At 40.7% G+C, this 25810-nt stretch overlaps 1 protein-coding gene across 1 annotated transcript in view; it reads right to left on the minus strand.

Moving 5' to 3' along the window:
* The window catches only part of MAP4K4 (mitogen-activated protein kinase kinase kinase kinase 4), a 3343981-nt gene that overhangs the window by 662238 nt on the left and 2655933 nt on the right, over positions 1–25810 (minus strand). The window contains exon 27 of the mRNA XM_044071965.1: positions 12507–12641. Coding sequence (XP_043927900.1) covers positions 12507–12641 — 135 coding nt within the window. The remainder of the gene's footprint in view (positions 1–12506; positions 12642–25810) is intronic.

Genomic DNA, 25810 nt, shown 5'->3' on the forward strand with positions numbered 1-25810 from the left:
TTTCTGGATGCAGAACAGACTAAGGAGAAATAAAGTTTATCCAACAAAAATGAGCCAGCAAACTGAAGAGGACTCTGTTTCTCAATCTTCTGACAATAATAAAGCCCATAAAGAGACTTTGCCAGTGAAACATTTTCCATCACTCTCAGAAAAATGCTCAAGTGATAGAAAAAAGCCAGGAACTCACTAGAAGAATCAGGAGTAGCTTGGATGCCAACCAAAAATCAATGTTGAGAGGTCAAAATCATCAGGAAGAAGAGAAAACAATGTGAAAAGAGTCAATAAATGAGATAAAAGTAAAGCATCAACACCATTTCATCTAGTTTAGAAATGTGAACTGTGGTTCTGCAAGAGCAAGTAAATGAAAAACAGTGGAAATGTGCTGACTACTTTTATCTGGTGGGTGAACTGCAATGCATAAACTTCGGTTTGTGCCATTAATATTTAGAATGACACAAAAGCATTATAATAAGTAAAACAGCCTTTGTTCTTATTAATGTTAGTATAAAATATGAATTAAATTGTATGTTACATTGTAAAGCAGTTCTGAACAGTGTGAAGTCAGGGGTATTCTAAGGGTAGGGTGGGAGAAGGTTTATTAGTGACTGCTGTATAAAGCTAAAGAAAGCACTAATGTATCCAAGCTTTACACCATAACTAAAAAGAAAGGCTTGAAAGAAGCAAGGCAAAGTTTTTTTAAACATCTTTATTAAATCATCTCATTTTAAACAGTGACATGATTATACATACATTTAAAGGAAACAACCAAAATAACAATTTCCATTGCTTTTGGCATGCACTACCCATGTGTGTTTTCTCTCCAACATCAGAAAAAGTGATCAGTTCCAGGTTTCCCTTAAACTTAACTCCTCCACCGCCTTCAAAACATTGCTTTCTGTCTATTGTTCCCACAAACTCCATTTAATTTGTTCCTTTCTTTATCAACTTTTCAATTCAATACAATACAATATAATGGGAATTCTCCAATTACAACTGGTTTAGAGTTTGATTTCTATGTTCTAGTAATTGTGTTTTTGGTAGCCAATAACATTAAAATTATTAAGAGCTTTCTATAAATTCGCAAATCTGATCCTACATCCCAGCTGAAAAGAATAATTTCCTTAGTTACAAACATTTGCTCCCTGAAAATTTATATCAAAGTACTCTGTAGGGGATTGTTAAAATCTGCCAACTAGTTATGTTCCCCAAAAATCATGTTTCTAGTTACCTCACTTTTCGATCACACTTCCAACATTTGCCATCTACTGGTGGAAAAATCCTCTAAAGTCTGACTGGGATAAAAATAAGTATGCAAACACTTCATTTAAAAAATCCTAAACTTTGTGCACTTTGTTACACACTTGGGGAGCCACACAGATGCCCTTTTACTGTTCCTTGGTAAATTTGCATGTTCTTTCTTCCCAATATTTTCCCAATATTTTCTAACCTTCTTCGATTGACTTCTATAGTTATCATGCTATATTTATATGCCCTACTAATAATCCATTTTTAAATAGCAGCTATTGTTCTAGATTCAACCAAAAAACTCTACCAGACCTACTCTTTCATTTAGAACTTCCTTATTCCATTCTATTTGCCTATACCCACATCAATTGCAGGTAGGGAAGACCGTCTGTAACCTGCAGTCCAAATTCATACTTGGCCTCATACCACTCACCTTTCCTGAGCTAGCTATCTGTTCCCTTTGTTAATTTCCTCCAGTAAATTCCAGTCCCCTATTACCTGCTTTCAATAACTGTACTTGTAGTTATCCCTACTAGCAAAATCTACTTTCTCCATTCATGTTGTCTTAGTTTTAGAATATTTGCATCTATTTTATCAATATAATATTCTTTCTGGCTGTTTTTCCTCAAATACCTGCATTCAAAATCCTACACACATCACTTCTCAACACCCCCATTCCAGTTTCATCATATTTTTTCCACTTTGATTTGTAACTTTCTGTTTATTTATGAGAGTATTAACTGTGTAGCTCTGAAGTATCCCTTCGAATAAGGTAATCCTAAACCACTTTGTTATATTGGAAGAAACAATTTATCCCATTCAACTCTTGCCATATTCCCTTCCCAAAATAAATTCCATCAACCCTGTTATCATCCACAACTTCTCCCCTGGTTCATAAAAATACATCTAACCTTTTGATAAGACTAAACAGAATAAAAGCATTTTACTACTTGTTTCTTCTTCTTCATAAATAAAATGAGCTTATAGTTTCTCGATTTTTTTCTATTATCTTATTAGTTACTTCCCACATACCTGTAGCTGTCATTTTGTTTTAAATCCATACACTTAAATGCTTCAACTTATCACGCCCCATTAAGTATGGGTACTTCTGACCAAATTCACACTTGGGTACACAGTTTACTGCAATAACCTTTGCTTAATTGTCATTTATCTTATATCTGAAAAGGCTTGAAACTTTCAAAATGTTGCACAAGACTGAAATCTCCTTTTCTGGTCTCACCAAGTGCAAAATAATATAATCTGCAAATAAAGCAAATTTTTCTTAATTGCCACACTGGTTAAATATTTGAATTTGGGAGCCCACCCTTTTGGCTAATGGCTCTAAAAATAATGAAACTAACACATGAAAAAGAAGGCATTTTCCTGTCTGGCTCCTCTGCTTGAAAACAGCTTGTTGAAGAGGAAACCGCCTACCTTAATTCTTGCCTCTAATACTTAATATACAGCCTCCTTATTAATCCTATAAAATTAGGCAACAAAAAGTAAAAAGCTGAAGAGGAACAGAGACAAACCTCTCAATTGTCCATGGATTTTTGCCTCATACTTTTTGCCTGTTCCTCAAAATTTGTGGCTTTCTGGATTTTTATGGCAAATCAGCGAGGAATGAATTCCATAAATAGTAACTGGCATTTGAGTTTCAGACTTCATAACCTTCAAAACATGCAAGGTAACACAAGACCTTTTATTCTAGCAACATTTAAGTTTATAACAGAAATATTTAAAATTTGACCCCATTTTTGAAGCTTTGTTCCCCCAATTATTTTTGCCTTTGTCCACATTTTTTGTGCCAAGAAGTTGAGATCTATGCTTAGGGAGCCTATGACAAAAAAACATAACCATAGATTCCGTAGAAGTATTGAAATATTTCTGAAAATTTTATGAATTGGGAACTAAGAAAAGGCACAAATTAAAATATTTATGGACTTATTATGCCATGGCTAGAGAAAGATGAGGCTCAACAATTAATAGCTAAGGTGGAAAGAGATGATACAAAAACAGTAATGTAACACCAACAGGTAAGAGACTGTATTCTTGTGCAAATTCAGAAGATGGGATGGAGGACAGTGATAAAGATATGGAATGATTTGTTCAAAAATTTAAAAAAAGTTGGGGTAGTACTAGCATTTCTGAAGAAAGATGTGGTGGCTGTATTACTCAAACAAGGTAAATGTACTTCAGATATGGGTTCATATAGATTTCAATTTTAAACCAGGATTATAAAGTGTTTGTGTACACAAGCTAGAAGAACACCCTAGGTGTTGCAAAGCTGAAAGATGTGAATCAATGCAGTTTTCAGAGAAGAGGTCGATATTCAACAATAACAGAATAGTGATGATCCAGATGGAGGCAGAGTATAAAAACATTTCTCTTGGTGGGTCTTGATAAGAAGAAGAAAAATATGACGAGGTAGATTGGGATTTCTTGACCGGCAATGGTTGGATGGCTGGATATGACTGCTATAGGTCTAACTTCCCAGTTCAAGAGATCTGCCACCTTTAGTTAAGGGAACATAGGATAGAACTGCTTCTATAGTTCTGGCAGAAGTTACACAGCACTGACTGTCACACCAGGACGGTTTAAAATTGCAACAATTTTGAGTTGATATTCATGCCTGCACCTTTAAGAATACTGCCAGCTTTTGACAAATTGCATATGAAGTTTTTAATTTCTCCCTCAGCTTTCTTCACATTGGTGTTTGACATTTAGGTTATATCTGATGAAGTCTTTGGACAAAAGCACTTATCTAAGATACAGACAGATTATTTACGAGACATGGGAAGGAAAAGGGAAGCCTCAGGCTTTTCTTGTTTTTAGTTTTTGTATGGGACTAAAGAATGAGAGAGTATTTGCCTAGCACTTCTACATTTACTTGTTTCTGTCTGCTAAGATCTTAGTATCTAAAATGGGTTATGGTCCTACTGAGACTGAGGTTATCTCTAACATGGAGAAAATATATTTTTCTTTTTATGGTTATTCCTACTTGACAGCACCATCAGGTGTGGCAAAGCAGGTAGATATCTGCAGGAGTTATAGACATGGACACCTTTGTGTGTGATTTCTGAGATTTAAAACAGCGAAACACAGAGAAATGGAGGAAAGATTTAAATACAGCACTGGAATAGATTCACTATAAAGATCAATCAAGCTCAGTGTAGACAAGAATTGTTCAGAAACAAAGTACTAAAGACAGATCCAACATTAAATAGTTACATATGAAAGGAAAACATATTTATGTGACATCTGAATAGGCCTGGTCGCATTTATCATTTGACTTTTTGTACTTTGTTTTATACATGCACTAGAGATCAGTGCCTTGTTTCTCATGCATCTCACCAATTTCTCCAAACACAAAACAATAAGACTTCTGAGACGAGATGCATGTCATGAGAAAGCAGCATGCTCATTCTCTCTTGGAACAGCTTCTTCCACAAAAAGCACTATGACATTTAACTCTCCAACATGCATTACTTATTATATAAAGTTAAAAATCTTAAAGCTACTGGCCTGTGTGGAGATTTCTCAAGCTAAACAAGACTTCTGATAACCCACTCTTCTGAAGACTAGACTGATGTGCACACAATGTCTTAGCTTCAAAGGCTGGGGCTGGTCCCTCTGTGTAGTTTGGATGACTGACACTAAATCTAGTGTTGTATCATTTGTGCATCACAGACAGCCTGTGGACTTGCAGGGCAAGAATTCTGAGTCTTGGACACAACAGCAACAGTTTCTTTCTCAATGCACACAGCTGCAATCTCAGGGTAGCAAACAGTCAACATTTAAAAAGGAATGTTTTATGCTGGGAAAAGACCCCTGCATCCCCCATGCTTCCTGCTAAATTATATAATCAACTCTGAGGTTGTAATACAACAAGAGAGAAAGAAAATGGACAAGGGCTTTCCTTTTTCCACTACATTGTAATTTTGTAAAGAGAGAAAAGCTTTACTAAATTCCAGTACTAGAAAATATGTGATTCAAGCATTTAAGTTCAGAAAAGTTAATTATTTTTCTGGTAATCAAATCAATCTGCATTAATCATGGGTTGCATGGGAGTTGAAACTTATTTGGCAATGAATGTAAGAGCCATGGTAAGGCATCAGTCCTAGGAAGGACTTGAGTCTAATGCAGAAACCTACACACATCCAAGGAACACTTATCTAGTGCTAAACAAATCTGAAGCTTGTTCAGTACCCCATTCAAATGTATAAACTAAAGGCTACTAACCTGGTAAACACAGGTATAATCACTATAACAAAAATGTGAAACCATTATGTTGTCTTGCACCTATATACATAAACAGTAGATTCTCTAGAGGGTCAGCAGACAACTGTCCAGATAAAGACAAGTCCATAACTGTGGAAAGCAAAAGTTACAAAACTCAGTGTAAAGCTACACAGTACTGAGACCATGCCAGACGCTGGAGTCTTCAAATGGAATCTCTGACCTTTACAAAGGAATGGAATAGAAATCTCAAGCATGCAAAGTGAAGGCAGTGTGCCTAAGGGTTCTGTACATCTAGGACAAAGACTCCTTTGCTCAAGAATAGCAAAACAGCACATATGGGTGACATTTGGCTTTACAGTTAAAGACAAAATTGCTGAATGCTTTTAGGTCTATAATAAGCTGATTGCCACCCCACTTTCTGGAAAAAAAGGAAGAAATGGGATGGAAAATCCTCCATGATGCCAACTACATGGCCATCAAATATGACAGGAATACCAGTCCTTCTGAAGCAGCAAAGGCAGATGGAACTTGTGGACTCTAAACTCAATTAACAAAATTGAAAGGTCTACTCCTACAGAGCTCCATGTAATTTTTCTGTTCCTAAATCATCTGTATGACTCACTAAACATCACACAAGCCTCAAATGATGGTTTCTGCAAACTGAAGTACTTGAGCTTGTTGTGCTGGCTCTTCTGTGGAGCAAGCCAAGAAGATTTTGGCTTCAGACTACTGTTTTTTCCTTTCATACTGGGACATTAAGTCTGATTTCAATCCTATTTTAATGGAAATGAGGTTGTACCTCAGATATGGGACTTCAATAACTTATAAAGCTAAAAAGATGAATTGATAAAAGTACTAAATTAAAATCATTAACTTTCATGACTAAAGAAAACCTTAAGAAGTTTACTGCCTTACTGAACCTTGTCAAATAAAACAGATTTGGGATAGTGAAAAAAATGCAAAGATTCTAAAGAACTAGGGTATGTAAGTGAGCACTGTTATACCAGGAATGCATAGAGGACTAACAAGCTTATTGTGCTTCATGAACATTATAGCTAGATGTTTGCTTCACTTCTGAACAAGGAAATGTCACAAAAGAGTGGCTCTCCTCTAGACACATGAAGCAATACCTGCACAAATACACAGAACTAATAAAAAGCAGATGAAGCATAAATCTTACATTGCAGCAATTTAAATTCTTACAATCATATTTGGGAGGATTACAAAACTACTGGGGTGTCTTCTGCTTTTTACAAGCTAACAGTGATAAGGCTGCTAATAAAGATATATTATCTGGCCAACATACAATTCACCATCCTCCAGACTTCTTTCCTGCAGATTCAGTGATGGGAACTGTGAAGGCTGCCAGCCCAGCTAGACAGAATTTTGTAAATAATTCTATGTCATTTGTGAATAGTAATATGATTTGTATACTTGCCTTAGAAAGGTAAGAAAACTATGTTCTGTACTGAGCTTCAAGATTGTAACCATAGTGCACCCTGCTGGAAAAGAGCAGAAATGTGTATAAACAACATGCCTATACAAATGTATGTGTTGATGGTAAAGGCTGGAATATACAGAGTTAACTTGCAAACTCTAAGAAAATAAGTGGAACTTGTTTATGACTCTTATCTGTTTCAACTCAAAGCAGACACAAATGTCTAGAGTTGCAGGCTTTCCTACTTTCTGGAAACAGAGGTAATTACAGGTTTCCAAGGTAACTGTTTTACGACTTCCAGTTTCAGGCAAGCTTCTAAGAGACAAGTATCTGCTTCTGAGTGATGAGTATTTTTCATAGAGACATGTTAAATTCTATTGGTATCTATTTAGCCTGGGAACTAGATGCAGGTGTCAAACAGTGATGTCATCTAGCTAACCCAGCAGTAATGTGTATTATTAATTTAAGAACCATCTCAGAGAGAAAGTCTGTGCATTTTGTTCTGGACCTGTAAACACCTCTTCAGCACTTTTCATCTATATTTGCCTGGCTCTGTAAGTAAGACATTTAGAGCATAGTATCTCTTAGAGATAGATAGGAATACAGCAAGAGTAGTCTAGGTGCTTTCTGTATTTATATGAGACTGTTCTACAATGTTGTTTTAAAATATTCCTGTGATTCTAAACTCTGTTGTCACTGTGTTGACTTACTACGTATTGTCTTGTTTTTCTATTACTTATTATTAAATATATTTAAACATTTTAATTGTGGCTGGTTTGTTATAGATATTTAAGCTCTTGCAATACTTGCATATGTATTTGGGGATACTGTATATGCCACTCCTAAATATCCTTAAAAGTTCTGGCCACACTTACCATTTGGATAACAGTAACATTATACAGCAAAATTGGTCACACTTTGGGAAGGGCCTTATAATAGCTGATGAGTGGTTGGTAGCAGCTGGTACTACCTTATAGTCTGGGCAGAAGGGGGCATAGCTAGTGAATCTGTGCCAGCCTTCCCCAGGAGTGCCTGTGTGTTTGTATATAAATCAAATCTCAAAGTGTGTGTGTGTGTGTGTGTGTGTGTGAGCTACTTGGGCAGGAACACGAAGCACTGGTTGGACAGAGAGGGTGCTGGAGGTTTTGGCTTGACCACTCAGCTAAGATCTTAACCTTACAGCTGTGCCAGTGGGGAGTCTTATTGGGGATCTGGGGAGAGAGAGAAAGGGAGAAACCAGCCCCAGACTGACAGTGATCTCTGTGTGCTCTTAAGGAAAACTGCACTGTGTGTGTACTTGTCATCCTCCCAATATGCACATCCCTCAATGGTGTTAGTGGTGAGGATTGAGGCTCCTTGATTACTGGGCCAGGGCAGGGTCATCACAGGAACAAGCAGAAAGACTCCCAAAGGAGGATGAGGCAAGGAGGCAGAAGTGCAGTTAGGGTGGGGTGAAGGGGGCAACTGCCCTTGATGCAAGGTATATGGGGACACGATCGGGAGATGGTGATCAAGCCTTACTGCTGTACCTGCATTCATTCCTAAATTGGCACAAATGTAAACACGTCATCTGTGGTAAACTGTACCAAGTCACTTGTTACAAACAGATTTGCTACAGTGTATAAAAGCAAGTTAGTTTTGTTTTTTTTTATTTATTTTTTTGGTAATAGGAGCTGAGGGCATAGGAGAAGAAAATAGACCTTAGGCATTTTTTTCTGCAATGTAAGAGCTGAAGGAGGTGCAGTTGAGGAAGACTGGAAACAGATCAGGCTTATAGCTCCAGAATGGGGTACTGGAATTTTTTCTCCCTCTCTGCAACCTAAGAGCTGAGGGGGCACCAGACAAGGGAAAGGCACCAGGCACTACATGATTAAGCTACAGCTCTGTATGGAGGTATACGTTTCCATATTTTTAACCAGTAAAGCTGGCTAATCCCATAATGTTCCTGATATGTGGACAGCTTGTTAAAAGCAGAATCTTCGCACAGGTTGGAATCATGATGCTTCTCTCCTCTAACTGCTCATCACAAGAAAAAGGGAAACATGTTCAACATATCATGTCTCAAGGACAATGAGCATTCTTGCTGGGTGTCTAAGCAAACTGCTAAAACAGCATTTTCATCAGTATGAAAAATACCATGCAGAGATGAAGTTGGACAACCTGAATACATATCTTTTATGTTATTTGAGGGGGCACAATTGTAACAGTTTCACTATGTTTATTAATTTTGTATAGTGAAAACCTACCAAACTTATGAAATTCTTCAGTCTGTCCAGGCCATTGTTCATGACTATCAAATATACTAGCAGACTATCCATGTAGAGTAACATTACTTTGTTAGTCTCTTATCCAATATTTTTGTATCGTCAGTTTTTAGTCTCTAATAAGAATTGCAAGCAAGATGCATTAATGAAGCTTTATACACATTTCCTCCACCCTTCCCCCCAGTTACTAGCCCTTCATTCTGATACAGTAGAAAGCAGTATAGTCCTTCACTCACCCCCAAGAATAGCTGAACAGTAACAAGAAATGAACCATGACTTGTGCACTTCAACACAAATATATCAATTTCATTAACACAAGCTAAATCTATCATCCAATGTTCACCAGGGTAGATAGCAACCTGAGTCCTACTAAGAGACTAAAATGTTGCCTCCCCTCCACTTCTCAAACAACTGTGTGTCAGAGAACTGGAATGCTTGATGGCTAGAGGGGATACACCCATCCAAACTGTTCCTGAAGCATCCTGAACATCCCCACCAATTATTCCAACAGATATGAAAGGGAGATGAGCCAAATTGCTGGTTCTCCTGGGACATCAAAGTGCCTCCAGAAGACTGGAACAACTGTTAAAGATTCTGAGCCTGTTACCGTCTTCAGCGTAAAAGCTAGTGGTTGCAGTGATGATGCACATTTTAAAAGCAACATCAAAGGAGCTAAGAAAACTTCAACAGTGGCAAGTACTGTGTTTTTCAGTTATGTTAATGGGTCAGGAGAAAAGAAACATGGGAACAAAATATAATGACGGACTCTAAAATCATTCATTCACCAAGGACCAATGAGCCTTGATTTGAAGTGCTGCATTGAGGAAGGGTCTCCCAATCTTCACAGAGTAGCAGTGCTTAAGAGAAGCGGAGACCATTCTTTGGGACTAAAATTGCCAACTCTTTGACCATTCTCAATCTGAAAAAAAGATGACTACCTTCAGAGATCAGCAGGCCACATAAAATTAATATTCACTGCTTCATCTTTTTCTTTATTTTCTAAAAAGTAAAAGTCTTCCCCTTCTCCCAGGAACTAATCCCAGACATTCATTCATTGTTCTTACAATGTCGTGGAGCTAAATTTTGAAAAATGCACAGCTGTCAGTTCTGTGATGAGGTCCCTCACAAAACATGCAGACTGTAGACTGGCACTGCACTGACATTTTCTGAATGCATTCATATTTTCGGAAAAATGTTTCAAATCACCCACACAACAGCAATAATTGCTAGCTTACAACAAAAAATTTGCGTAAGAAAATGACAACTTGTTTGAACAGATGTTAAGCACAACTTCTAAACAGCCATTCAATGAAGTGCAGAGGAGGAACTGAAGATGAAAGGCAATGCACTTCTTTTCTTACTTTCTTGAGCACAATTCTGACAAGCCACCGGAAGAGAATACCCCTCAGAAAAATATTGGTACTCTCGGAAAAACGTGAGCAGATGAACATGCAAGGTCTCCTGACTGAGCACTGCCTGGAAGGTACCTTTGATGCTGATCATGACTCCTCTTCATCAAGAGATTTCTTTAACTTTTACCTAAAAGTAGCAGAAGCTACAAAATAGCAGCTGTGCACTTGTTAGACTAGTTAAAAAGTGTTCCAAACACTGCTATATGACAAAATATTAACTGATTACATCTTAGATGTGATGACTTTACCAGCCGTATGACTTACCACAGGATTGAGTTCAAGCAAAATGAAGTGCAACAATGTATAGGTTCATAGGTTGGTACTAGGCTATCGGCCCTAGGGCCTATACAAGCCTAGCCATAACAATTCCCTGGCTATTTCTCACCACAATATTTACTTCCCTGGACCCGTCTAGCAGGGCGACTGACGTGAAATTCTTATCTCCCATCCAATCGTCAAGGTTCCTTTTGAAGAGAGCCAAAGAAATGCTCTGATTGACATGTACGGGCAGTCTGTTCCAGAGTCTGGGGAGTCTCCTCTAAGTATACGTTATGCGACAGAGTACAGCTGCAGTTTTTTTTTTTTTTAGAAGGCCAGCATAGGGCATCTGCTTTAGGCCTGTGATTCTTTTAGTGAGGTATTTCTGTGGCCTTTTCAGTTGTTGCAGATGTCTTGAGAGGTACATACCAAACTGGGTGTTGCATTCTATAATGGGTCTAATGAGGGATGAGTACAGTGGGACAATGACCTCCTTTTTTCTGGATGAAAAGCCCTTAGTGATGAGGTGTGCCACATAGAAGGATTTCCTGACTGTTGTGACAATGTGGTTATCAAAGGTGAGATCACTGTCCATCTGTGTCCCCAAGTCTCTTATCACACTTTTGGAGTTTAGTGTACTGCCACCTATGTGGTAATTCACGGGTATATGTTTTTTTTCCCAAAGGGGATAACTATACATTTCTTGGCAGTTTGCTTGAGCCCATGGCTCTGGCACCAAGCATCTGTTTCTGTAAGGCCCTTTTGTAGAATATCCACATAATTTGGGGATTCAATAATGGCTCCCAGTTTGCAGTCATCTGAGAACTTTGTTAGCCAAAGTCCCTTTGTGTTGGCCTGTACTTCAAAGAAGTAGGTGCCAAACAAGAGCGGTCCCAGGACTGAACCCTGAGGTACTCCACTTGTTGGAGCTGGATCTGGAGTCGGCTACTTTTACAGTGTGGGTTCTGTCAGTAAGCCAGTTGGCAACCCATCGAGTGACGTACGGATTAATGCCCAGCTTAATAAGTTTACCTATGATTCCAGAGTCGGGGATGGTGTTGAAGGCCTTATCGAGGTCCAGATAGGCTGTGTGGACAGCCTTACCCCCACTGACAGACCTGGAGACTGATTTGAAGAAGTCAATCAGGTTCAGGAGACAAGATTGCCCCTTCATGAACCCAAACTGGGTGGGGTCCAGTGTTTGAAGGTTGCCAATGTCTTTGTTTATAAATGCTTTGATAATACATTCCATGGCCTTGCAGATCAGGCTCGTCAGACTGATGGGACGGTAGTTCCCAGGATCCAAGGTGGATCCTCTCCTCGTGGAGTGGGATAACGGTAGCTGTGCCCTTTGTTGCTCAATGCTTCCATTCAGGGCAGTATCTGAAATCAGGATATAAAGTGTCCTGCTCATCTCAGTGCCTTACTCCAAGACTCTTACTCCCTTGTTTAGCCAGTGTGACTGTGACTCACCATACAGCAATCAGACTTCCAACTTTTGCATACAGATCTGTAAGGCACCACTACAGGATAGACTTGTGACTTCAAGACAAAATCCTCAACATAACATGCACAGTAATAGAGCAGAGTGGTGTTTGTTTTGATGAAATTTGAATCAAACTGACTAATGTTTCTGTGCAGACTTACCAACTTTGTAATGTACGCAGCCCTCTAAATCCCCCACTGTTGTCCAGCCTTGTTTCTTTTCTACTTCTGGATCATTACGTAGTATCTTATTCCTTAACCAAGAAAGGTAGTAAACACGTAGCTTGTTCTTTTTGCCTGCAAAAGAAGTTTTGATTAATTAAAATTTTAAGTTAAAACAGTTTGAAGTCAGCTTCTTTCACAAGTAAAATATAGTCAATATAAAACAAATTGGTTATAAAACTGTGGTAATGACATCAGATATCTCATGCAAAATGTGGCTATTCTTGACTATCAAATCACATAAAACTTTGAGAACAGTCTTCAGTGAAAATGACTCAAGAAAATCTGTTAACCTGGTTAAGACTCACTAGACACAAGTGGCATTTTTAAGGGGTGGTCAAATGAATGCAGTATGGCTAATTGCTCAAAATCACAAACCAGTCTGCTAAAAGAATAGCATAGGTATTGCCATAACTGATACATATGGATCAGTGTAGTTTTGTGGAGGGGAGGGGCAAACATCTGACAATATTAACAGAACGCTGATGTAGAGGGAAGCAGAATGGAAGAAAATACCTGTTGCTGATGTGTCGATGCAGAGAAAGCATCTGACACAGTAAGCTGAGATTTTATGAGCAAGGCATTGCAAGCATCTGCAATAAGGTTAATTAGAAGGATATATAAAGGATCAAAGGCAATAATTAAAGTGTAAGGGTTCCTCTATGATAAGCTGTTTGAATAGATTAAACAGGCAGGGGTGTCCTTTATTCCCTCTTTGTTATTTACACTATACTTAATGCTTAGAGCCACTGGCAAAGAAAATAAGGGACTTAGAAATACAATGATTTAATAAGTATGGCAATCAAGAAAAGTAGTCTATTTGCAGATGATGATATACTGTATCTGATAAATCCTGAAAAGGACTTCACAGTGTTATGGAACTGAGACAGCTTCATGTCTTTTTGGGATATAAAATTAATGAAGATAAAACAAAGGCTATAGCCTTTAATTATATACCCACACAGGAATTGGTTCAGCAATACCCACATATATGGGGACACAATAAAATGAAGTATTCAGAAGTAGGGATTAAAAGGCTTTTGTTATGGCAGCTACAGATATGTGGGAAGAGACTAAACAAAAGACATTACAAAAATCGATAAACTGGAAACTTTTACTTATGGATATGGATAGTAAGATACAAGCAGTGAAAATGTTTTTAGTCCTTTTAGTTTTGTATATGGGTAGTGGAAAATAAAGAATTGAAGGAATTTATCTGGTAGGAAAAGAGGGTAAGAGTTAAGTGACATAAGCTGATCCTTCCAACAGAACAAGGTGGTTTAGGGTTACCTGATTTGAAGGGATATTTTAGAGCTACACAGTTAAAGGTCATATACATAGCACAAGCAGAAGGTTATAACTCAAAGTAGAAAGTGGTGATGATGAAGCAACTGGGAAGTTCACAAAGAGAGAGAGACTGGGATTTTGGCTGCAGATATTTAAGGGAAATAAACCCCATGCAGAACATTACATTCAAAAAGTAGCAGAAAGTATTCTAAGAACTTAACCAATACGAAAATGGAGAAAGTGAATTTTGCCAATAGGGATGACTGTGATAGTGGTACAGAAAATTGGCAAGAGGGAGCTGGAATTTACTGGAGAAACCTAGCAAAGGAATCAAGATAACTGCGAGCAAAAAAACTTAAGCAGGAAATGCAACAGAGTGGGATGAGGCCAAGAAAACATCTGAACTGCAGGCTAGAAACTGCCTTCCTAACTACAGCTTGACCTCAGAGTACAGGCAAAGAGAAAGGGATAGGAGGATTTTAAGTGAAACACCTGCCCAGTAGGGTTGTTATTTGAATCTAGAACACAAGCAGCTGTTAAAAAAGGATAATTAGTAGGGCATACATAATATTGCTTAATAACTATAAGAATCAATCTCAGGAGGTTAGAAATGATTGGTAAGAGAAACTGGAAAAACAATTTACAAGAACACAATGGGAAGACATATGTGTGGCTCCCAAGTATGTAAACAAGACCAGGTGGTTCAGGATCTTTGCTTAGAAGTGTTTGCACAGGTATTTTTATATACCAAGAAGACTTAAAATAATTTTTCCTCAAGTAGACAGCAAATGCTAGGGGTGTGATAGAAAAGAAAGTGGTAACTAGGAACATATGTTTTGGGAGTGTAAAGAGTTGGCAGATTTTAAAAATGTTTACAGAGTACTCTATCAGAAACACTGGGTGAACACATGGTTGTGGGAAACAATTCTTTTGAGCTGGGATACACGATCTGAATTGCCTAGACATAGTAAGGCCTTAAGTTTAATTCTGTTGGCTGCCAAAAAAATCAAACTAAATAAAAATGGAAATCAAAGTCTACACAAACGGCATTTCAGGTATTGACTATTTTTTTAAAACTATAAGCGGAATCTTTTGAAAAGGGAAGGAACATATTACATAGAAGTAAATGGACATTTTGGGAACAATACATGCATAACTAATATCCAGGAAAAGCAGGAATGAGATTTAAGAGTTGACAGGAATTCAGCATTTTTTTTATGTTGGCCTGATGATAGTAGCAAAGAAATGTACGTGATGTATATTGCATTTAAATGGAAAAATATTAATGTTTTTTTTTCTGTTAATGTACATCTGTCTGTGTCTTAAGTGATAATTTAATAAAGGTGTTTAAAAAATCACAAACTAGTCAAATCATCGCTGAGGGATCAAACCACGGACTACAAGTAGCAGCTAATAAGTTCACATACTCAGTACTTAGTTATAACCAACAGTCAATGTGGCAATTAACTCACTTAAGAGACTTGATTCTAAGAGTTGGAGCATACATTCCTTAATTCAGCAGGTCATTTCCACTGTTTCCTAAAGAAATGAGGAAAGATAAACAGTGGAAATTACTCCTCTGCTGCTGGAAAACTCTGCAAAATGAGCCCTCTAAAATATTAAAAGGCATTAATTACAAACAGTACTCCAGCACTTACTTAAGCCATGGAAATGTCAAACAAATACAACGTGTAAAAACATAGGCAATGCCTTGCATACAAACTCCTGACTGAAGACTTCTTGGCTTAGAGTCACCATAATATTGCAGTCACCCCTGAAGCATCCTCCTCTGTTTAACTCACAGGACCACTTCTTCCTCAGTCACATTCCAGGGCACAATTACCTTTTCCAACAAGCAGTACCATCCTTAACTTCATGCAAGCAATAATGCCTGACAGGGTGTTGCGTTTTACTTACTTGTGTATATATATCTATATCTCTGGGTCTCCTATCGTAGATCGAAATTAAACTATTTTGAAATATGATAGTAGTGTCCCACTAACGCGAAAATGCACTTTCACAAAAGTCACTAAGTCGAACGGGACATTTCCTGCACTGTGGTGCGGTAGTGATGGACCTTAGGGTTAGGGCTTGGGTTAAGGATAGTGGATAGCTAGTAGGGCTATTCACTATCCTTAACACAAGCCCTAACCCTAAGGTCCATGACTACCGCACCACAGTACAGGAAATAGTTCCGTAACTACTGCTCAGTGGGGGAAATGCAATTTCCTGCACTGTGGTGCGGTAGTCACTGACGTTAGCGCTTGGGTTAAGGATATTGGATAGCCCTACTAGCTATCCACTATCCATTACCCAAGCCCTAACCCTTCGTTCTAGTGACTTTCGCGAAAGTGCACATTCGTTGAAGTGCACTTTCGGGTTAGTGGGACACTACTATCGCATTTCAATGTAGTGTAATTTCGATCTACGGTAGTAGACCCATATATATATATATATATATATATATATATATACACACACACACACACACACACACACATATATATATATATATATATATACATACATACATACACATTTACTTCTTTTATTACTATATATATATATATATATATATATATATATATATATATATATATATATATATATGTATATATATATATATATATTATATATATATATATATTTTGGATGTAAAATAGTTCCTCCACCAAATGTTTCCAAGTTGCTATAGTACATGTAAATGGTGTTAGAGGAAGCATGTTACATCCAAAATACATCATTTTAAAAAATATCTTCCTTGCTGCTAAAATAGTTTCTTGCCAGTCATTTGGGGATTGAAGTTACTAAATAATGACATACATTTGACTTTCGGACTTTATTTCCCTCAGAAAATTCATGTTAACACACAAATCCTGTTATTCAACTTATTTATTTAAAAGCTGCTCCTGTTTTGAAGTCTTTGTTCCCACTTTACTTCAGAATTTATCCACATTTCTTGAGATAAAAGGTGGAGAGGTACGCAAACCTCTTATTTGCTACTGCCAGCAGTCTCTCCCCCTTCCATAACACAGACCCCACCACCACTCATACACCCCTTGCCATTCAGAAAATGCATGCTTACTTGCAGCAACTTTGTGATTTTTGTAAAACAGGAATATGCTCCTGTTTTGAGCCTTTGCTCCAACTTTAAGTTTTATACATTTAGCAAAAAGAAGACAGGTACGTAAACGTAAACCTCTTGAATGCTGCTGCTGCCAGTGTTGGATTGCTCTAACTCTTCACACTTTCACTCACACACGCATCAATTTCATGCAGGCATTCACACACACAGACAGAAACATACAAAGAACAGAAACGGACACATACACACACTTTTTTCTTACTTTACACTCAAACAGCAAAAGCACTGCTTAGCGAGTGTAAAATAACAAGAGCAATCATTCTTGCATTCACTCACATGCACGCATATACACACACTTTGTTTTTCCTTTCTTTTTTTTTTTTTTAAATATATTTTGTACTCGCAAAACAGCAGCAGTGCTGCTCAGTGAGTGTAAAATAATGACAACTGTTCCGTTTCCTCAGTCCGAGCTCCACAGCAGCTTGATATGCTGCCGTGAAGCAGTGAACATGTTTTTCAGCAGGCATTACTTGCACATTAATACCCTGCTGGAGAACACTTGTTTTCCAATAAGGGTACTAAGCAGGTATCCCATGGTGCACCAGTACAATCCCCAGATCTTGTTTGCTGCTCACTAGAATAACAACCATAAAAACAACCAATACTAAAGGGTCTCCAACCAGGGGCAACCAATTGCGGGTTGGTAAAAATGAAGGGTGAGATGGACTACCAACATGGAACGTTATGGTGAGTACATAACTTCTTTATGTTAGGTAGTCTGATCTCACCTTCATTTTTACATATGGGACAGCGCCCCTAGCGCCTTATTCTTGGGTGGTTCATTGGAAAATACTCTTGAGCACCGTGGAGCCAAAGGATGCTCTACCCCTGGATGTCAAATCCAATTTGTAATGTGGAATTAAAAGTGTGAGGGGTAGCCCACGTAGCTGCTGCACAAATATTATCAAGTGGTACCCTGGCTTGAAAGGCTGCAGAGGTAGACAGCGATCTGGAAGAATGAGCCTTGATCCTGTAGGGTAAGGGTTTGCCCTCTGAGCTATAGATAAAGGCTATACAACTGGAACTCCAATTAGATAGTGTCATTTTAGAAACTGGTAAGCCCAATCTAGAGTCAGAAAAGGAAATGAACAATTGATCTAATTTCCTGAAAGCCTTAGTCTGCTGTAGATAAAAACGTAATTGTCTATGAATGTCTAGCTAATGAAAACGGTATTCAGCTGCATTACAGTGGTTAGGGAAGAAAACTGGGAGTTCTATTGATTGGTTTAAAGTAGCATTATTACAAACTTTGGGAACAAAGGAGGGATTAATACATAATGACATCCTGTCTTTGTGAAAAATCAAATACGGTGGCTTAATAGACCAAAGCCTGAAGCTCCAATACCCGTCTAGCTGATGTGATAGCTACCAAAAAACAAGGTCTTCCAAGATAAAAATTTTAGAGAATATGAGTGGGAAGGTTCTAAGGGTGGAGAAGTCAATTTGGACAACACAAAATCTAAATCCCAAGAAGCCACTGGTTCTTGCAGAGGTGGTCTCAATAGAGTGGCCCATTTCAAAAAGGTTTTGCATACCTTAGGAGACATTAAATTGGTATCTGGAAAACCTAAATGAAAATGAGAAATCGCTGCCAACTGGACTCTAATAGTGCCAGCGGCAGAGCCTTGCTGAAAAAGCTCAGACAGAAAATCAAGAATCACAGGGATAGAAGCAGTGTATGAATCTACATTCATTCTCTGTGCCCAAATAGAAAATCTTTTCCATTTACTGCCATACAGCCTCCTTTTTGAAGGTTTATGGGATGACATAAGAATATGTGACACTGAAGATGATACATCATGAAGCCTGACTACGAATGGAACTGGAGCAGCCACGCTGTCAATTTGAGGGTGTGGAATGAGGGGTGTAGCGAACCAGACATGTGAGTCAATAGATCTGGAGCTGGGTCCAGAATCCAAGGATCGTCCAGGAGGAGAGGCGCGAGGAAGGGGAACCAGACCTGGTGAGGCCAGTAAGGAGCAATGAGGATTAACTTGCTTCCCAGCCGACTGGCTTTCTGAATCACTTTGGAAATGAGAGGGATTGGAGGAAAAGCATACAGAAGTCCCATGGGCCAATCGTGAGCCAGAGCGTCTCTGGGAGACTCCCCCAGAGGGGGAATGAGGGAAAAATAGCTGCTGCATTTGGTATTGACTGGGCTGGCAAAAAGGTCACAGCAAGGCTGTTCCCATTTACGGAAAATCTGATCCACTGTTTCCCGTTTCAGGGACCACTCATGAGGCATTAGGATTGCCCGTCTGAGCTTGTCGGCTATCACGTTGCTCGTCCCTGGAATATGCGTTGCAACCAGAAAGCGCTAGGAAGAATTCACCCATTCCCAAACTCGCATGGCCTCTCGACAGAGTGGATATCATCTGGTACCGCCCTGTTTGTTGATATACCTAACCACCGACATGTTTGATTGTATCGCAATAATCCCTAGAGGGAGAAGGTCTTGAAGTGTTTGCAACGCCATACACACCACGCTCATCTCCAGAACACTGATATGCAGATGAGCCTCTTGTTCTTGCCATTTGCCTTGGACAGTCCTGCTGAGATAATGCCCCCCCACCCACCCAATCTGGGAGGCATCCGTGGTCACAATGGCAACAGGTTGGGCTGGAACAAAGGGGGCACCTGTGATCAGATGATTGGGATCTAGCCACCAACGAAGGTCCTTCTTGCATGATTCCGTCAGCAGGATAGGATGACTCAGTGGGAGAAATTGGAAAGACCACTGGGAAAACAGAAGCCACTGGAGAATTCTCATGTGTAACTTGGCTAATGGTACCAATAGAATTGTGGAAGCCATAGTCCCGAGGAGCTGAAGAACCCACATCACTTTGACTTTTTGCAATGGGAGAAAGCGTTGAACTTGGGAGATTAAGTTCTGTGCCCTTTCAGCGGGGAGACGAGCTGTCATGTTCACTGTGTCTACCTCTGTGCCTATAAAAAAAAATCACAGATTGAGAGAACAATAATGCAGATTTTTCCAATTTATGGAGATCCCTAACTGAGCACAAAGCTGAATCATGGTGTCCCTGTTTTGAATGAGTAGATGCCTGGTGGGGGCAGTCAGGAGCCAGTCATCTAAATACAGAAACACCTGGAATCCCTGACGTCTCAGGTGAGCTGTCACTACTGCCATGCATTTGGTGAACACCTTGGGGGCTGCGGTGAGATCAAAGGGCAGAGCACAAAACTGATAGTGACTGGCTCCCAGTTGGAAGCATAGACTGCTTCTGGACGCCTTGTCCATTTTTGTGTGGTAATAGGCGTCCTGAAGATCCAGAGAGCATATCCAAAAGTCTTTCCCTAACAACGGGAGTACAGCCTGCAGTGTTACCATCCGAAACTTGTCCATCTTCACTGATTTGTTCAATCTGCTGAGGTCCAATATTACCCTCCAATCTCCGGTTCGTTTTGGAACTAAAAAGAACCTGGAGTAAGTTCCGGATCCTGTCTGGTCTGCTGGGAAGGGCCGGATGACTCTTTGTGAGCAACTTGTTGATCTCCATAGTTGCCTGATCCCCAAGATTGGGTGGGACAGCTGGGATCCTTTTGAGAACAAATGGTGATAGGAAAAAGGGTATGAAATAGCCTCTGGTAACAAAACAACTCTTTGTACCCACTTGTCTTGGGTGATATTTAGCCAGGCTTCTTGGTACAAAGAAATGCGACCCCCGACCAGCCCCAGAGAAGCACAGTCAGGCTCCACATCAGGAGCGCTGATAAGGCCGTCCTCGAAAGGAATCACGGCCTTGTTGGTATTGCGGACCCCCCTGCCTCTAGGGCGACGTCTGCCATTTCCTCCTCCTTTGCCTCTGAAGGAGGATTCACCGTGTGTGTCAGGAAAGACCCTCTGGGACTTCTTGAACCACATTTTACCGCCCCTTTGACCCTTAGGGTATGGTCTGGAAGGGACAGTAAAACGCACTCCCACGGCAGAGAGCATCTTTCCTTCTTGCTCACACTGAATGAGTGTATCCTTCACCTTGGAACCAAACAATGAGGAACCATCAAACGGGGCGTTGGTGAAAGTAGACTTGAACGCTTCTGAAAAATTACATAAACGCATCCAGGAGTGTCACCTCAAGGCAACTTTGTAACCCGCTGCTCTACTTGCTCCATCCGCAGCATAAGATATAAGTTGCATGAAGGAGTTAACCACAGAATTTAAGGTGGACAACTGAGTAGAAATTTTGTCAGGAACTCCCTCAGTACGCGCACCTTGTATGGAATCTCCTAACTCCTTGAGGAGATCCCTCTGCAGCCTATTGAAGTGCATGAGATTGTTCAACGAACGCAGGGTAAAGGCCGCTGAACTAAAAATATGCTTCCCAAATCTGTCTATCTGCCAAGACTCCTTGTTTGGCAGATGAACACATGAAGAGGTCTCAGCTAACTCCTTCTTTGTAGCCGCCACCACCACCGTGGCATCTACGGGAACACCCATGGACAAGAACTCTTTACCAGGAGGGGCAGACAAGAACTGATTTGGTCTCCAGGGGACTGGCTCCATGATGTCAAGTGTATCCCACACCTTTCGACCGACTAGATCCAATAGTTTGTCAAAAGGTGGAGACACCCAAGAGGCAGAAGGTTGAGACCCGAAAGCCTTCAGGTACACAGACTCCTCATCAGAAGGGCTAATAGTGGGCCAGTCGCACGTCTGCCTAAGGATCTCTAAAATGTCCACAAAGGAGACATCATCAGAGGATGACTTGGGGGACCCTTCCGACTCCTCGAGGTCAGTGTCCGATGTCAAAGACTCATCCTGGGAGTCAATATGTTACATAACCTCTTCCGGGGAGGCTCCAGGGAAGCCTCGTAAGAGTGGGGGCCACCAGCTGATGGCTCCTGGGGCTTTGGGTCTCTGCTGTCTCCAGAGAGAGTAGGAGCTGAGACTGAAGTGGGTGCTCTCGGGAGAAGAGTGCTGGTGCCAGTGGTAGGTGCTGGAGAATGAGACAGCATGCTCCTCATCATCTCAAATGCCGACCTCTCCGGCTCCGAAGACCTCCCCCGCTCCAAAGAGATGCGGGTTGGCACCGGAGCCAGAGCTGTCGGCTCCGAGATAGATGCAGGGTCTGAGCTCACCCTGGCCGAAGCACCGAGTGGAAGGCTCGGAACCGAAGAAGATAGATTCCAACCCTCCCTGTCGGTATCGACAGGAGAGCTTCGGCCCCTGGACACGACAGATGACACCGAGCGTGTCAGAACTGAACCAGGCTCCAAGGCAGCAACAAGGTGAGTTGGAGTCGGCAATGAAACTGGGTCTTCTAACTTAAACAGACCCGAAAGGAAAGCTCAAGCACGCAAGAGAAACTGTAAATGACAATAACTTTCTATTCTTGAGAAAAACAGATAATAAACTTGCAATCCTAGTAACTTCACAAGTGGATCCCCGCCAAAAACAATGTCCAAATAGCAGAAAACTAACTGCCAACGGTGACCAAAAAAGGTCAGAATAACAACAGACAAGACAACAGGAGCCCCTGATGACTAAGAGCAGAAAACCGCCAAACTCTACCTAATAATCAAATAATGTGCAACAGCGCATAAAACTAACTGGCACACAGGATACCAATAAACAACTAGAAAAACTAAGTTGCACTCAGAAAAGGCAAGCAAAGCAACTGCTTGCCTGATATATTAGCAATACTAAATATACAATAATAAAGCAGTGAACATGATACACTATGAAGAATTTTGAAAAACTTAGCACAAACTTTTGAAGCACAACCAAACTCGTTGACACTGCAAACGAGATCTGGGGATTGTACTGGTGGACCATGGGATACCTGCTTAGCCACGAGCCAACCAGAAGTCTTCCAGCTTGTAAATCGGCAGAGTCGGAGCAGAGGATCCACTCCGAACCCATATGAAAAATGAAGGTGAGATCGGACTACCTATCATCATACTTTTTATAAAGTAATTTCTTAACTAAAACATACATTCCCCTTTGTTAAAACTCTGTTTTGGAAATGTTCAGGTTTCTTGATTTTTGATGGCCATTCTTACCTATATACAACCCTACCCTACATCCATCACCAATCTGTGTAATGTTTTTAGATTCTCTACGAAAATTTCAGGGTCAAGCAGTCTGGAAACCTAGTCTTGTGTAACACTGTATAAGCTACAAGTCAGAACAATGAGAAAGTACAGTTGTGTACACTTACCATAAATGTAGATGTTTGAGTGCATTCACTGTTGCTGTCATCACACTTTGGTTTTTTGCCTGCAGGTAGCCCTCAGTCAGCCCAAATACCAGAGAATTAGTATTTCTGCGTCAATTGCTGTCTCTCCAGGACTGACATCAGGGGTATAAAAGCAGGCAGCCGACACCATTACATCAGATTTTTTTGCCCCAATCGTCAGGAGCCACGCAAATAGGGAGCAAAGTTATGGTGGGGAAAACACCACCAGTAAAAAGTAAACACCAATACCAATACACTGAAAGGGGTGAGTAATAGATAGAGAGAGGAGAGAGAGAGAGAGACAAGGGGGCTGGAGTGAGGGAAACCAGGACTGCAACAGTGAATACACTCGAACATCTACATTTATGGTAAGTGTACACAACTGCACTATGTTCTTCGTGTTTCACTGTTGCAGTCATCAGACTTGGGTTGATTCCTAAAGCTGAAGAAAGGGTGGAGCCAGTCAAGAAGAGTTGGGGCTAGCTAGTATGCCCTGCAGGACTGCTGTTGCAAAACCCTCCCTGGATTTGGAAAAGATAGGCAGGTGGTAATGCTTGGTGAAGGCGTGTACAGAACCCCAGGTAGCAGCTTCCTGGATGTCCCTGGTAGGGACTCCCCTGAGGAATGCTGTAGAGGTATTAGTTGCCCTAGTGGAATGTGTACTGACCCCCTGAGGGGTTGGTTTCCCATAGTGCTTGTAGCAGAAATGGATGCAGTGTGCTATCCATTTGGAAATTGTTTTGAAATGACCTTTCCCTCTGCCCCTGCTGCAAAGCTGACTAGTATTTGGTCAGATTTCCTGAAGGGCTTAGTCCTATCCAGGTAGAATCTGAGCTGTCTGTGCACATCCAATGAGTGTAGGATCCTTTCTCCTTTATTTTGAGGATTAGGGAAGAAAGTTTGCAAATGTACAGATTGGTTGAGAGCCACACTAGACACCACTTTAGGCATAAAGGAAGGGTAAGTCCTGAGGGAAACCCTGTCAGCATGGAAAATAATGAAGGGTTCCACATTAGTGCTTGTAGCTCAGACACTCTTCTAGCTGAAGTGATGGCCAGAAGCAAGACTGTTTTCCACCAGAGGAACTTTAACTCTGCTGATGCTTCAGGCTCAAAGGGGGGTATTGTGAGCTTTTCCAGTACAAAGTTAAGGTCCCAGGCAAGGGTGGGTGTGTGCTCTCCTTGGTGGTCTTAAGTTGTTTGCCCCTCTCAGGAACTGTTTGATAAGAGGGTGAGAGAAGAGAAGTGGCTTGATGTTGTAATAACTGAAATGCAGAGGCATGGATCTTAACGGAGAAGGACAGGCCTCTGTGGAGTAGGTCTGCTAGGTAATCCAGGATTAGAGGTAAGGAGGGCAGTGCTGTGTCCTCTCCTTTAGACTGAGTCCAGGAATAATACCTTTTCCACTTATCAGCATAGGATTTCCTTGTACTGGGTCTTCTGGCTTCAAGAATGATGTCCAGCACCTGCTTGCTTAGGCTGGTCACTGTGGGGAGAATTTAAGGAATAATCCAGGCTGCAAGATTCATGGTTTGCAGTTATGGATGCAAGGTATGTCCCCCTCTGCTGAGTGAGGAGGGTTGGGATCTGGGGTAGGTGCCAGGGTGGTGTGGCCAGTCCGGGGCAATCAAGATTGTCCTTGGTCTGTCCTGTCTTATCTTGAGTAATATTCTTGAGAGAAGAGGCAGAGGGAGGAATGCATAGATTGAGAGGTTTTCCTACTGGAAGGATAGGGCATCCATTTTCCAGGCCCTGCTGTGAGGTGTCCTGATGCAGAATTTTCTGAGCTGGTGATTGCAGGGGGAGGCAAAGTGGTCCACCTCTGGGGTCCCCCATTTCTGGATTAGAATACTGAAGCTGCTGGGGTCTAATTGCCACTCATGTGGGTCTAGGAGATTTCTGCTTAAGTCTGTCAGAGTTTTGATTGCCTGGCAGGAATTGAGCATGCAAATGAATCTGCATGTCCAAGGCCATGTTCCACAGGGCCATGGCTAGCCTGCAGAGTGGGTTCCCCCCTGCTTGTCAATGTACCACACAACTGTGGTGTTGTCTGTTTTTATTAGCAGGGGTCCTGATGAGAGTAGGGACCTGAAAGCTAGCATCTCTTTTTGGTTGATGTGCAGATGAGTTTGACTTGGGCTCCAGTAGCCGTGAATGCACTTGTCCAGGTGTACCCCCCAGGCATAGTCCGATGCATCTGTGGTTAGGGTCTAGGCAGTGTGGGGTTGAGTAAAGGGAAGTCCCTTGTTGTGGTTGCATGCTGCTGCCCACCAAAGAAACTCTGTCCTTAGACAAGGTATGACGGTTTCTAGGGCCTGAGAATGTTGGCACAAAGATTTTTAAATACTATTGAAGTTTCCTCATATGCAGTCTAGCATATGGAATTAGTAGGATGCAAGAGGCCATGAACCCTAGGGCCTGCAGGATTTTCCTTGTGGATAGCTGGGTTCTGGTGGCCATTTGAGTGAAGTAGCCTGTCAGATAGGCTTGTTTTTCTGGAATAAGGAATGCCATCTGGGATGCTGTGTCCAAGCTTGCTCCCAGGAATACAACCTTTTGACTGGGGACTAGTTTTGATTTCTTTTCATTGATAGTGTACCCCAGGGAGATTAGAAG

The sequence above is a fragment of the Protopterus annectens genome, chromosome 5.part0 (genome assembly GCF_019279795.1).
Source record: "Protopterus annectens isolate FY-2018-M chromosome 5.part0, PAN1.0, whole genome shotgun sequence".
In the NCBI taxonomy this organism is placed as follows: domain Eukaryota; kingdom Metazoa; phylum Chordata; order Ceratodontiformes; family Protopteridae; genus Protopterus; species Protopterus annectens.